A 14,358-nucleotide genomic window follows, 5' to 3' on the forward strand; every position below is an offset into this window, starting at 1 on the left:
AGTCCACCGCACAGGCTATGTTGTAAAGTCTGCTGATATTTAGGTTCTGTCTCAGCTTCCTCCGTCAGATAATCCTTACACAAAGCCCACCTACTCAAGCTTTCAGAAAGCGGTGAAGGATCTGGTCTGAGACAAGCATTGCAGATGATTTGGAACATTAGCTGTGAAATAACCAGCTATCCCGGAGATTATTCCAGGTTTCAAATGTGAGTGAAACTCCAATTCTCAGAGCTGAAGCAGTCAGATACTTTTATAAATACATAAAACTTTTCAAGGAAAAACAAATACAGAGGAAGGAATGTAAACATGGTTGTAAAATGCATAATAAAATGTCTGCTGTTTGTTAATTTTGCTCCTCATTACCCAGACTATCTGCAGCACTGATGTTGAAATGCTTGCAATTTTTTAAACCTCCCCCCCCCCCCCGCTCCCTATTCATTTAAAAATAGTTTCCTGCATGTTATATGAATAAGCAAAACCTAAGGTTCTAAATCCAGAAGAACTTTGAAGTATGAAACCCATGGTCTATGAGAACTATGTTTTCATTAATCAAAGTAGATGTTTCTAAAGCCATCAGATTTATCATGACTGGATTTCATATGTGAAACCCAATATACACACAGACATACACTGCTTGTCCTTTTGGATTAGTTTTGACCTTTTACTCTCCTTTCTAAAGGATCTGCATTTCCTCAGAGCAAGGCTGCCCTGCTTTACCACACTATCAGCCAGAGAAGCCTTGACAAAGTACCTTTTCATCTTGCAGCTTTTTATGTCTGAGTATGAGTCTGGGTTAAGGTCAAAATATAAACGATTAAGTGTATTTATTAAAAGCCGCCTTTGCCTCAAATGCTGTCTGCAGCTCTGCAATATGCCATCAAAACAGCAGTTTCACACCAGATTGGTGGTAATACCACCGAGCTACCAAATGAGGGACCCATGTGTTGTTGCATAGGATACCAGGTCCTCGCCTGGTGAAAGCTGAGCAAAGCCACACAGCTAATACCGCCTAATAAAACATGTCAGCTAAACTGCTCTTACAGCAACCTAGGTGATTCCTCCATGACGTGTCCCAACTCCTTCCTTATCCAGGCTGGAAATTTGGCGCTAGGACAGGGACAAACAGTGAAAGAAACTAGGCGGTTTAACAACTTCAAATAAAACAGGTAAATGCGACAATCCCAACCATGGGTTGTCAGTGGGGATAGAACTTCAGATCTTCAGAACCAAAAGTACAGGCCTCTGCCACCTGGCCTAAAAGTAATTCCATCAGCTAGTAGCAGCAGTAGGCTCTTATGCTTGTGTGTACGTGGAGCAGCAGCATGCATGAACGTGCATGAACTTGGCACCAGCAGGGTCCACACCAGTCAATTAGTGCACAACACGTTGGTGCGCTTTTGAAATCACACACATCTTGTGCGCATTGCTACTCTGTGTACACAAGCCCTTACTCTCTGTATGCCCTAGCCATGGGAGGGGAACAAGACACACTTATTCAGCCCGTTCTACAAAGAAGGCTGTGCTGATACACAAAAGCCTATTTTTTCCTTATCAGGTGGATTTCAATCCTTTATTTATTTCCGATTAAAGGTTAAAGGCAGTGATCTATGTAACTGAAAACAGCTGAAGATCTGAGAGCGTGGAAGAGGGCAGGGGCCAGAGCCTCAGCTAGTGTAAATCACCACAGCGCCATAGAAATAAATGGAACTACACCAATTGACATCAGCCTAGGATCTGGCCCAGAATGTTGTTTGGACTTTTTTTTTTTTTAAACGGATCCTTGACTCCTCCTAACCTGTATATACTTGTAGTTTTTGTCCTATATGATCACAATTCAATGTCAAAGTTAGAAAATAGTTACTGTTCATGTAACCTCAAAGCCACTACCATGTATTAAAGTATACACTAACATTAAGAAATAAAACAGTATATAAACCTCTGAAGCATCTGATATGTCTTAATAAGCAAAGAAAAGGCAAAGAGTTCTAATAATTATACTTTACTTGGAGATTACTGTCGTTATTTTAAAAATCTAATATAGCTCTATAATAAAATCTATTACCAGAAATGACTCTTACGCCTTAGAATCAAAAAAGAATGTAGAGAAATGTTGCAGCTAAATACCTCCACTTGAATCATCAAGATTCTCAAACATTTCAGTGGTCTCCGTTCTCATAAGAACAGAACAGGCAGAGAAGGTAACAAATGCGAGCACCTGCACAAGAAATAACATTACAGATCACTGTCCCTTTACATTAAATTCTGATTTATGATTGGAAGTTTTAAAGCAATAATTGTGCATGGGTGATTGTCAAATTTCAGACACTTGAGCTGGTGTACAAAAGTTCTCATGGTTCCTCTGAAACTTATCTGATAGTCTCTGAATCTCTTTGGTCTGGAAATTTCACAAGCAGGAGACTTCTTGCAATATTGACGGCACTTTTTAGTTTTTTTCAGGCTTGGAAATACTTCCTTGCTTAGCACTGGTTAAAATTAGAAAATTTAGGGGCAAAGACTATTTTAAAATAAAGTTTCCCAAAATTTTACCACCTCACAAAAGCTAAATTAAGTTAAAGCTAAATTAAGGACAAAGATTGGGATTTTCAAAACTGATTAGGGTATTTAGACACACAATTCACTCCTGTGAAAATCTCAACCAAAAAGTTTAGATCAGTTTTTATTTTGCCTTAATCCTAACGTGAATAGAATTCACTCTTATAACTCTGTGAAGGCCGTATCTAAAACACACTTAGCAAGTAGTGCTGTTGACTTCAATGGGACAACTTGCATAAGGTATGTGCATAATTAGGATGCTGCTGTTTAGCGATGAGTAGGGCTCTACCAAATTAGCGGCCACGAAAAATGCATCACGGACTATGAAATCTGGTCTTTTGTGTGCTTTTACCCTATACTCTACAGATGTAATGGAGGAGACCAGCGTTTCTCGTACTGGGAGTCCGGACCCAAAAGGGAGTTGCCAGGTTATTCTAGTGGCGTCACGGTATTTCCACCCTTACTTCTGTGCTGTCTTCAGAGTTGGCGACCGGCGAGCAGCGGCTGTTGGTCAGACGCCCAGCTCTGAAGGCAGCGCCCTGCCAGCAGCAGCGCAGAAGTAAGGGTGGCAACGCCATACCGTGCTACCCTTACCTCTGAGTTGCTGTCTTCAGAGCTGGGTGGCCGGAGCGTGGCGGCTGCTGACGGAGGGCCCAGCTCTGCAGGGAGCAGCACAGAAGTAAGGGAGGCAATACCATACCAGGCCGTCCTTCCTTCTGTGCTGCTCCTGGAGGTGGTTCTGCCTGCAGAGCTGGGCTCCCAGCCAGCAGCCGCCGCTCTCCAGCTGCCCAGCTCTGAAGGCAGGGCCGCCGCCAGCAGCAGTGCAGAAGTAAGGGTAGCAGTACCGCAACCCCCCTACAACAACCTTGTGACTCCCACCCCCAACTCCTTTTTGGGTCAGGATCCCTACAATTACAACATCCTGAAATTCCAGATTCAAATAATTGAAATAATGAAATTTACTATTTTTAAAATCCTGTGACCATGAAATTGACCAAAACGGACTGTGAATTTGGTAGGGCCTCAGCGATGAGGATAAATCTGTTATCACTATGAGACAATATGCTATTTTCTATTGCACTTATATGTCAATTACTTTATTATTAATTTCTTAATTTATTCATAAAGGGCTGGGAGGCATATATCATCTTACCGACATCCCTGCACAGGATAAAAAATGTCAACTCTATTGCAGGTAACTGAACATAGTCTTACTTCAGTTAAGAAAACAGCAGGATTTATCTGCTCATTATCAACCCTCTAGTGCATGCAAGTCCACATATGTATGTAGAAAGGAAACACAATGGTTTAGAAAGGGATCGTGTTTACTCACAGGTAAAGAAAGATCTGACAATTCATCAGGTTTCTTGGCTAACTGAGATCTTATATTACACTCAGAGACACAAGCACAGATTTGTCATATTGCTTGAGAATTAGTGGAAATTGTCTGAGCCAAGGGGTTTATTTTGATTGTGCTTCATTTGAATTTCAGAAATGTTGAAAAAACATTGGAACAGTGCTCCATATTACTATATCATTCAAACTGTAACAGGATACTTATTCTTGTATAATAGAAATATAGCATGTAACATACATATTGAGTTTGCAAATTTGAGTTCAAGAGTCTGGAACATGGCTTACAGCCATTAGTATCTAGCTGGGAGACCACAGCCCTATCTTTGCTATTAGACTAGCTCCCCCCCCCCCCCCCACATCTTGTATATTTCTCCACCCTGTTCCCCACTATAAGCCATGTAGCAAAATCAGCTTCTCGGCATGTTACAACTTGCTGCTGGAAGAACTTTTCAGAGCCATTTGGTTTGTAAAGGAGAGTGGTGCTGAACCTTCGGCATTTCTGCGCTGAGGAGTGAAATGTTAATGTTAATAAAACATTTATTGAATTTTTAATTCCCTAGCACGGGATCCAAGAATACTTTGCAATTCTGCAACAAAGACTGGGACTGTGCCAGAGCTAGCCAATGGAATAAATCATGGGCTCAAGTGCTTAGTCGAATGAGAGCCAGATGAGGCACCGTCTTTTTGTTCTGTGTTTGTACAGCACCAAGCACAGAGGGGTCCTGGTCCATTACTAGGGCTCCTAAGCACTCCAGTAATACAAATAAGAAAGCTTCCCACATAGAGACTGACCTCAATGGAGTTCCACCAGGGATGAATCTGGCACATGGTGCAGAGATAAAACAGTAGTTAGCATCTGTCTCATGTTTCAATTACATTAGAGAGAGGAATGAATTTATCTATTGGAGTTTTGGAACTTTGTTGGAAAATGTTATCCCTGAAAAACAAGCTAGGTTTTTATAGTGTCCATAGGCAAAAATGTTCACAAACAAGAAGAGAAAAAGAAAGTTTCCTACCAGGTAGGAGAAAGTCTGCATATTAGAATTTACTACAAATACAGCGGAAGAAGGAACTATACAAGCAGGCAAGTACCCAGGAGAACGGTGATGGTTGGTTTATACGAGTAGCAATCAGAATACAATGAAACAAATATAGGAATATAAAAGTGTCTAGTGCAGTGACACTCAGACTGATGCTTGGGAGCCGCAAGTGGTTCTATAATGTGTCTCCTGCAGCACTTTGCAGCACATGATATTAAGACACTGTGTGATTTAATTATTAACCAATCTAAGTTATTAACCAATCAGGATGCTTTTACTATGTTATTAACCAATTGTAGAATACTTGGTCAGTCATTTGTGGTGAGAATATATATATATATTATATAAATAGTAAATAAAACAATGAATTCACATGACTGTGGCTCTTTTGGGTAATGCTGAATGCCAGTATGGCTCCTGAACCCCTGAGGTCTCAGTATCATCTGCTCTAGTGCATGATATTACCTTTTCTAGATGAAACATTTCAAAACCCAGCTGACAGATAAACAGAAACCAAAATATTTTCTTAAGGTGAATCACTAATCCCACTCAGGGTCCCTAACTTGTAATTTACTGGTCTTCACTATGAGATAACGTATGCTTCAGTGCCAAGCTACTGTCTAATAAGTGCTTGTACAAAGGATAAATAAATCTAACTTGCAAATATTATGCAATTATTGTGCATTTGAAAGTGAGGCAAGAGGTGACGTGTAACTAAAGATGAGTTTTATTTCCCCCTGTTGCCTCTGCCAGAGCACATAACAACTTTCTGAGGGCTTGCACCTCAGAAAGCAACAGCTATTTAAGAATGCTAATTACAACAGCATCCTGAAAGAAATCTTTCCTGAATCCCCTCTTCTGGCTTTCAAACAACCCCCCAGTCTCTCCACGCTCATCATCAGAAGCAAGCTCCCCACAAACCAGGACACAGCAACTCAAAGTGGACCAAACCCTGCCAGAACAACAGATGCAAAACCTGCAGATGTATCTCCACCGCTACAATGACAAACACCCCCCACAACACACCTTTCAAGATCCATAGGTCCTACACATGTCTATCACGTGTGGTATACCTCATCCAGTGCACTAAATGCCCCCACTAACAACTACATGGGTGAGACATTCACAATACTCTTGAATGAACTCGTACAGGAAGATAATAAAAGACAAAAACACACTATCACCTGTGGGTGGATACTTTTCGCAAAGTGATCACTCTGTATCTGACCTATCAGTTCCTCATTCTCAAAGGAAACCTGCACAACACTTTCAAAAGAGGAACCTGGGAGCTTAAATTCATAACTCTGCTGCACACTAAACGTTATGGTCTTAATAAAGCCACTGGATTTATGGCTTATGATAACAATCTGTAACCCAATGCACTTTTTTTTTTTTTTTTTTAGTTCTATGACTATAGGGGTGGTAACGGGCCACTTCACCTTGAATGGTCCCTGAGAATATATGCTAACTACTTATGCTAAACTATCTGTCTGATCTTATATTTAGCTGTGACACTCTTAGTACCTTTCCCAGACCTGAAGAAGAGCTCCTTGTAACTTGAAAGCTTGTCTCCCTCACCAACAGGAGTTGGTCCAATAAAACATGTTACCTCACTCCCCTTGTCTCTCTCATTATGACAGAAGTCACAAGAGTGGCCTAACGTCGTTATAGCCAACCCATGCAGCAATTTCCTTGAGTCAATTGCCATACAATCATCACTAGAGTTTGCAGCACTGTGAGTGTTTTCATTTGCTTAACAGAAACTAGTATATTTTTAGCCTTTTATAGCAAAGATTTTCATGAATTCTACAAATTCTATCAGCATACGCTGTACAATGATTATTCCTCGGGAACCATGGAGAGATAATGGCCTTTTTTTGACACCTTCTGTAGCAAACCTTATTGAGTTAAAATGTAATTTTGGTAGAAAAGTATCTAATAACCTTTGCCCACTCAGCCTCTTATAGCAACAACTTCCAAATAAAGTGCTTCACAAATATTAAGAGACAGATTCTGATGCAAAACTAGAAAAATGGTAAAGTCAAAAAGCAGTTCAACTGGAGTTAAAGGCAGAAGGTACGATTCAACAGCAGTCAGGGTACTGGAAACTGGCTTGTTTATTAAGCTTCAACACATCAGCGAGTTGGGTAGGTATGATTATCCCTGTTTTACAGATAGGAAACAGACACAGGGTCACATCTTCCGTTAGTATAAATAGACAATGGGCACTGAAGTAAATGAAGCTTGACCATTTACACCAGCTGAGGATCTGGCCCATAAAAAAGTTAAAGTGACTTGCCCAAGGTCATGGAGCAAGTCACTAGTGGAGCCAAGATCGGAATCAAGATTTTCTGATTCCCATTCTTGCTCTCCAATCACTAGACAATATTGCCGATAATGAAATCCTTAGCTTCAACATAGACTACCTATGTGCAATACCCTGTTCTCCCTAGAAATTCAATTTACTTGCAATTCTAGGAGCTCACTTGGACAGTGTCTATATAGTTTTCAGAATCATGAAAGATAAATTGTCCAGATCCTGTATCCAGATCCTGAAGGCACTGGAGATTAAGTGTGGAGTTACACCAGCTGTGAACCTAGCCCCTAATCTAGGGCTTGATCCTGATATATGGTGAGCCTTCTGGCTCCAGTTCAGCAAAGAATTCAAGCACATGCTTTTTTTTAAGCATATGCATAGCCTCACTGACGTCAACGGCAGCACACATATGCTTAAAGTTAAGTGTGTGCTTAAGTGGTTGCTGGATTGGAACCAGAGTGCTCAGCAACCTAAAGGATCAAGCACCTATTTCCTACCAAATCATGTCTAACTGTGTATTTCATTCCAACCATGTATGGTATAGAGAGCATAAGCAAGACCCAGTTGGTCTTGAGCCAACAGACCAGTCCTCACTGTCTGAAGTTTTCCTCTGAATATATTCAAGAGGTTTTGCCCTTGTCACTTATATTATTCATCAGACATCTGGTGGCTGTATAAGGCAGAGTGGCATTGCAAGGTGAGATGATTGAGTGAAAAAATTATTGCAGCTGGCATGTACTGGCCTAAGGCTTTCAGTCATTTAACTCATCTCACTCTCATCTTTAGAAAAGACTCTACTCAAAGGGCAGGAGATTTACCCTTTTACATGCCTCATGTTTGCACTGGGTAATTTGGGATAATAACTCCAAATGGAAACTGGGATTAGAAAAAAAGGGTCCTTTATGGTTAAATATATAGCTTCAGTGAATTAATGTGAATTAAAAAAATATACAGGGATTATGTTGCCCACTTATATAATTATACAATGTTTTACCTAACAAATGCTACTCAGTGACTAAGAGGGAAGGGAAATATATTAATAAAGTGTATGTATAGTTCTTTATTTTTACAGGTACATATTTCAATTGTAATTCATTGTTTTAACATCATCATATGTGTATTTCTGCTGTCTTCTCTCATCAGATTATACTGGAAAAATAAGGACATTGTGCAAAATATTTTTAGAAGAAAAGTTAAATGGTCAGATCTTCAGCTCATGTATATAGTACTCCAATAGAAAAATGCTGATTCACGCTAGCTGTGATCTGACCCTAGATCTTGTTGCCTGATCTATTGATTAGAATTCCCAATTTAACGTTCTATAGTTTGGCAGGGTTCTGCCTCAGTATCAGACCCAGAATTATTAGAGTTATCAGAATGAGAACCCTGATGTGCAGGAGAGAGAGACTCACATTTAGGAGAGGCCCCTTGAATTTGTAATATTTTTACTAGCACAATTAGCAAAATCACAAACACTCTGAACTGACAAAGTAGGTAGAGATAATACATAATGGTCAAGACGTTCTGCATGTGAGCATCTGCATAGTCACGCCATCTCATGTGGAGACCGATAGGCAGGGAGACAGGTGATCCCTGTCAACAGCATGGGCTGCGGTTAGCTCTATCATAGGGTTCCATGGCCACCATGAAATATTTATAAGGATTTCCATTATCTTCTGTCCATATTTAATCTTCCTCACCCTAAGAATGTTGGGATGCTCTCGTCTCATAGGTTATTACATCACTTACCTCAAGCTTTTTAGAATATATATCAACTGGTTACCATGGCATTCTTGTGGCTGAACATCTGCTGATGTTATCATCCTAAAATACCCAAAGCTAGGCTAGGGCATTCTGCAGTTACCTATCAGTAATTTCATACTTGTTTATTACAGCATTCTATCTTGTGATAGGTTATAAACTAAAGTTACTTGTGGTTAACTCCTTATGCTAAGGCTTCTTAGCCCTTACACTCATTTGGCAAAGCTACTGTTTTACAGGCTTTGAGGTCTGTAGACTCCTTTCATTACTGCCTTACCTTATATCTATATCTTACCTGTCTATATCCTTAGACTACAAACCACAGAAAACCCCCACTACTGTATGCCAGATCCTCACCTTATGTAAATTAGCATATGCCAATTTATACCAGTCAAAGATCTGGTCCACTATCTTTAAACATACATGTTATTGGAATGATCTTGTCCATATCATTTAGAAAAATAAATTTCTCAAGAAATCAGACAAGGAGAGAAGATGGATATGTCATTTGTAGTAATGAGTATTTCAACAAAGAGAAATGTCTTACGATCTTTTAAAGTTGTTGTGCATCATTCATGTATAATTTCAAACATCTATTAGTCTTACATAAACTGAAACCACAAGATGTGGGTTGTTATAATTACTATATGTTTTTCTTTTCCAATTAAATCCATGATTTGTGTGTTGATGCCACAGAGGTGTTCTCCCGTGAGCAGCGAAGCAATGAAACCCAAGATGCAACCATGGATTAACAGTTTAGCTAGGAAGATGACTAACTGAATCATTGTAAATGGCGTAATGATTATAGTCATGCTGCTTTCTAGGACAAAATGGATTATCATAGCTGCAGTTCTTCTAGTATTGTTGACAATAGGTTTGCTGCTGAAGTCAGATCTTGCAGACATTTTAAGAGGGTAAAGCTGCTAGTAATGCTCAGGAGTCAAAAGAGGAGATACCAGCTTCCATGCCAAAAAAGCTAAGGAAAATCTTCAGCGCATTATGAGAAAGAACAACATTGATAATGAAAACCTATGTCCAACATGTGAGAATCGGAACATGGAATTTATTATCCTGGATGGGAAGAATTAGTTCATGGTTGAGAGATGCCAAGCATGTTTGAGTGAGTTGGAATTTCGTAAACAGCATGTGTGTATATATACCAAAATCTTTCTTTTCAAAAAACCATTGCTGACAGATTTACAGTAGAATTAAATTGCTTTGAACTTACAACAGTGGGGTAAATCAGAAGTTTCTGGTGGAGTTAGTGCGGAAAAGAAATCTGTCTAGGCAAGAAAATAAATCTCAGGTACAAGCAGAGTACAGACCTTCTCAGTTCTTCAGAACATTCCAAAATTCTAAAGCAGGACATGCATCCCTCTTAGGTGAGACTGGATCCTGCCAGAGCTTTGGATTGTCTTGCTCCTGGTAGAAGAGTGATGATCTGTTGGGCTGGTGAAGAAACCACCGATCAAACAATGGTCTTACCATAAGTAGCATCGTGGTAAAACACAAAGATGTCTACATGCACACTTGGAACAACGTATGGGCGGGAAAAATCTTGTTTCTAATGATACTGAGTCTGTAGCCCTGATTAAGTGAGTGTTGGATACTGGGCAACAAAGGTCAGAGAGCTAAATATTAATTATGATGTCACAGCTATAAGAATTCTGTAAAAATAAGTAAAAATATTTCCTATAGTAGGCAAGCTAAAAAGTGAAAGCTATCCAAGGGGAAGCTCTTCAAAACCTGGATCGCATCAAAGAATGTAACACGACACTTGCCAAATGTTTTAGTGTTCTGCTGAAAGATCAATATGGAAAGAAATTCTGTGCAGAGATACCTGGAACAAATATATCAGTTTTCTGGAACAGAGAGAAGGCCTGTTTAAACATAAACCAATCATTTCAGTAGTGAACCACAAAAGTATAAAAAAAAAGATATTAGAAGTGAAGTAAAGTATTTCCCCATTCCAAGTCACTCCAGCCTCAGCTGGAGACTCACTTAAAGAAAGGAAAGAAGGAGGAAGTGGGACATTTGATGAGGCCCAGAAAGCAGCTGCAAATATATTGACAAGATTGAGAACAGCACCTGAGTGAACCAAGTGTTCTGTACAATGAACAGAGCTTGTGTAGAAGCACAGAGAATGACCTCTAAGTCAGTGAATACGGACATATTACTATTCCTTAAATAGACATTTTATACTATCAGATAAAGACAGAAGAAGTAAGTCCTCTTAGTCCGACCAGTACAACATTTGATAATAATGACAAACAATAAGTTTATGAATATTAGTAAGGCTTGTCTAGACAGGGGCATCCAGGAAAATTAATCTGAATTAACTAAAGGTGTGAATTTGAGGTGGAATAGTTAAACCACATTAAATCTATGTGTTAATGCTGTTTTTCAGAATTGAAGTGACCATAATTCAGTTTAGTTTAATTCACTTCCAAAGTGAATTAAGCTAAACCGAATTAATGCCACTTTAATTCTGAATGAGGGTGTTCACACAGTGGTTGAATGCGGTTTAGCTAATTCACTTCAATTTCACACCTTTAGTTAATTTGGATTAACTTTCCTGGATGTCCCCATGGAGACAAGCTCTTACATGTGGAGAAAGAGTTCAAAGGGTATGTCAAAGCAATGGGGAAAATGATAGCCTTTTTGCTTACTCAGGTCATGTTCATTGATGACTTGAAGCAGGGTTTGGGAACAGATCACAACACCATTTTTACACTTTATAAAAAAGCCTTCCATTAGGTGCCAGGAAGTGCTAATTGTGGAGCTGTCAGGCAATGGCATCCCAAATAAGGAGCGAGTTATTGTGAGGATTTGATACTACAGATCAGATCTTCTTGCTCTGAAAAGAATTGGGAATACTTACATGCTTATGTTTCAGCAACCTCCAAAAGGTGGGAAAAAAGATACCAAGAGGGAAAATACAGGAAGTGGTGTATGTGAAGGATATTTAAGGACAGATCCTGAATCTGTGAAAGATGCATCTATATCAATGGTAAGTGTTTTCTTTAGCACATTTTCAGCCTGTGTAAGGCTGTTACAGAGCTCTGTATCATAACTGATCTTAGGAAAGCATCTGCAAGCACACTGGAAACACACAAATATTACTCTTTGTAAGGAAGCTGCTTATCAGCCCCGTAATTATGCAAGAATTAATTAAATTGCATTCAAAGGGTGAAGTGAAAATGAAAATGTCTAAGACCTATTAAATCTCAGGCTCAGTTGAGCAGAAAAATAACATATTACCCCAGGTTAAAGAATTAACATCTTGGCACCTTAGATGTCCTCACAGAGAATTGGCTATTGTGCTTCTGCAACAAAAACATTGACTAAGTTATTGAGAAATGCTCTAGTTTGGGCACCGTTTTGGCATAAGCTGTTTAAAATATCCATTTTCTGTTTATAAGGAAGCCATAAAAGATGAGTGATGAGAGCTACAAATTTGTTTCTGTGAAATATTTAAAGCAGAGAATTGTCATTGAGCTAGAAACACCTTGTCCCCCAGGGAATCCTGAAGCACAAACCAAGAGGCAGGCAAAAGTCCTGTTTTGTTACACAGCTACAAGTCCACTAGGAATAATAATTCATTCTCAATTCTGAAGGTCGGGTGGGAATCTTAACTCATATCTAAATATTTACATTTGTCAACTGAATCAAGGAAAGTATTATTCAACAAAAATATCTGAAGAAGTTATATCTGGCTACCACTCTTGAGCGCAATCCAAACAACACTGAAATGATTCCATTACCATTCAAGATAAAATTGTTGCCCATAAGCTACCTCTGAATATTATTGAATGTAGTAAAATAACTCACATTCTATTTCTCACTGTGACAGCTCAGGTAAGTCACTCTTCTGGGCATGTCTACACTGCAAAAAAAAAAAAAAAAAAAAAACCAAAAAAACCCAACCCCAAAACCAAGGCAGCGACTCTTAGATCTCAGGCCTACAGACTTGAGCTTGCAGGCTTGTGCTACTGCATTAAAAATAGCAGTGCAGACATTCCCACACGGACTCTGAAACCTGGCAAAGGAGGGTGGGTCTCAGAGCCCAAGCAGGGATGTCTACACTGCTATTTTTAGTGCCATAGCATGAGCCCCACAAGTCTGAATCTGTAGACCTGGGCTTTGAGACTCGTTGCCACAGAGTTTTTTTTTTTTTACAGTGTAGACATACCCTCTTTGCCTCAGTTTCTCCATCCATACAATACCTATTTTGTGCCCATTAACTCACAGGTGCTGGAACTAAGGATGTGGAGGGTGCTACCACACCCCCTGGCTTGAAGTGATTTCCATTATATACAGGGTTTACAGTTTTGCTCAATGGCTCTCAGCACCCCCACTATACAAATTGTTCCAGCACCCCGAATCAACTAAAACACCAGCTGTCTTTCAAACAAGCCCACTATCAAATCATCATGCCTGGAAGTCTTTAATTTTTTATATGAGTCAAAGTATCAAAGGCTTGAGCAGATGTAGAAAAATGGTCCCAATACTTATGAGTAACGACAAATAGTGTAGTAATAATGAGGTTTAATTCAGAAGCATGTCAATGGCCCTCATACACCTGTGTAGGTTTTATGGACCATATAGCCAGCTGATGACTGGAAACCAATGCAGGTACAATATATGAATTTTTATTGAAAACATAGACAAGCAAATATAAAAGCTAACTAATTTATTATACTTCCCTAAAACAATGCTATAATGAAATGGAGGTAATAATGGGAATTAGATGAATTGACCAAGTAATTAACAGTAGCATAAACCTAAATCAATAACTTAAGAAAATAGACTGAAATCAACAATTGATCAAAACACTGCCTCAACACAATCAATAACCAAATCATGAAACCAACAGGATACAAAATGAATCCTTCTACACACATTACCCTTGGACTCTTAAAGGGAGAAGTAGCTCCCTTCCTAGCCCTTGCTTTAGAGAACCACTACTTGGATGACTTGCTCAGTTTCTTCCTTGTCAGCTAACCCCTTTACCTTCAATGCAGTGGGATTAACAGCTCATGTTTTCCCTTTCAGGCAGCATGCTTTATGCTAGCACATTTACAGACCCAGAGTGATACCGTGTGATCTGGGGTCAGATTTACTTATAATTTCAGTTGCTAAGTCCCTTCCCAGCACTTGCCTCCCTTCCTCATGGGTTAGGAAAATTAATTTAGTTAATTGCAAGCATTCCCACAACTACCTTACAAAAGAGTTCACAAGATAAACCTATGTAAGATAACAGGATCTGCTCTTTGGCTTGCTTAGTCCGTGGATCTTCAGAATCATTCGGGCACTGCAGTCTGGGGAACC

The 14,358-nt window shown here is 39.4% G+C and overlaps 1 protein-coding gene across 13 annotated transcripts in view; it reads right to left on the minus strand.

Moving 5' to 3' along the window:
• BCAS3 (BCAS3 microtubule associated cell migration factor) overlaps positions 1–14,358 on the minus strand; it is a 510,082-nt gene that overhangs the window by 37,327 nt on the left and 458,397 nt on the right. The window contains exon 25 of one of the 13 annotated variants that reach the window (XM_075120691.1): positions 10,353–10,476. The exons of the other annotated variants lie outside the window; for them this stretch is intronic. Coding sequence (XP_074976792.1) covers positions 10,406–10,476 — 71 coding nt within the window. The 3' untranslated portion in view covers positions 10,353–10,405. Of the gene's footprint in view, positions 1–10,352; positions 10,477–14,358 lie in introns of those variants that run through there. 13 annotated transcript variants of the gene reach the window in all.

This window comes from Caretta caretta, chromosome 17, assembly GCF_965140235.1.
Source record: "Caretta caretta isolate rCarCar2 chromosome 17, rCarCar1.hap1, whole genome shotgun sequence".
Lineage (NCBI taxonomy): Eukaryota > Metazoa > Chordata > Testudines > Cheloniidae > Caretta > Caretta caretta.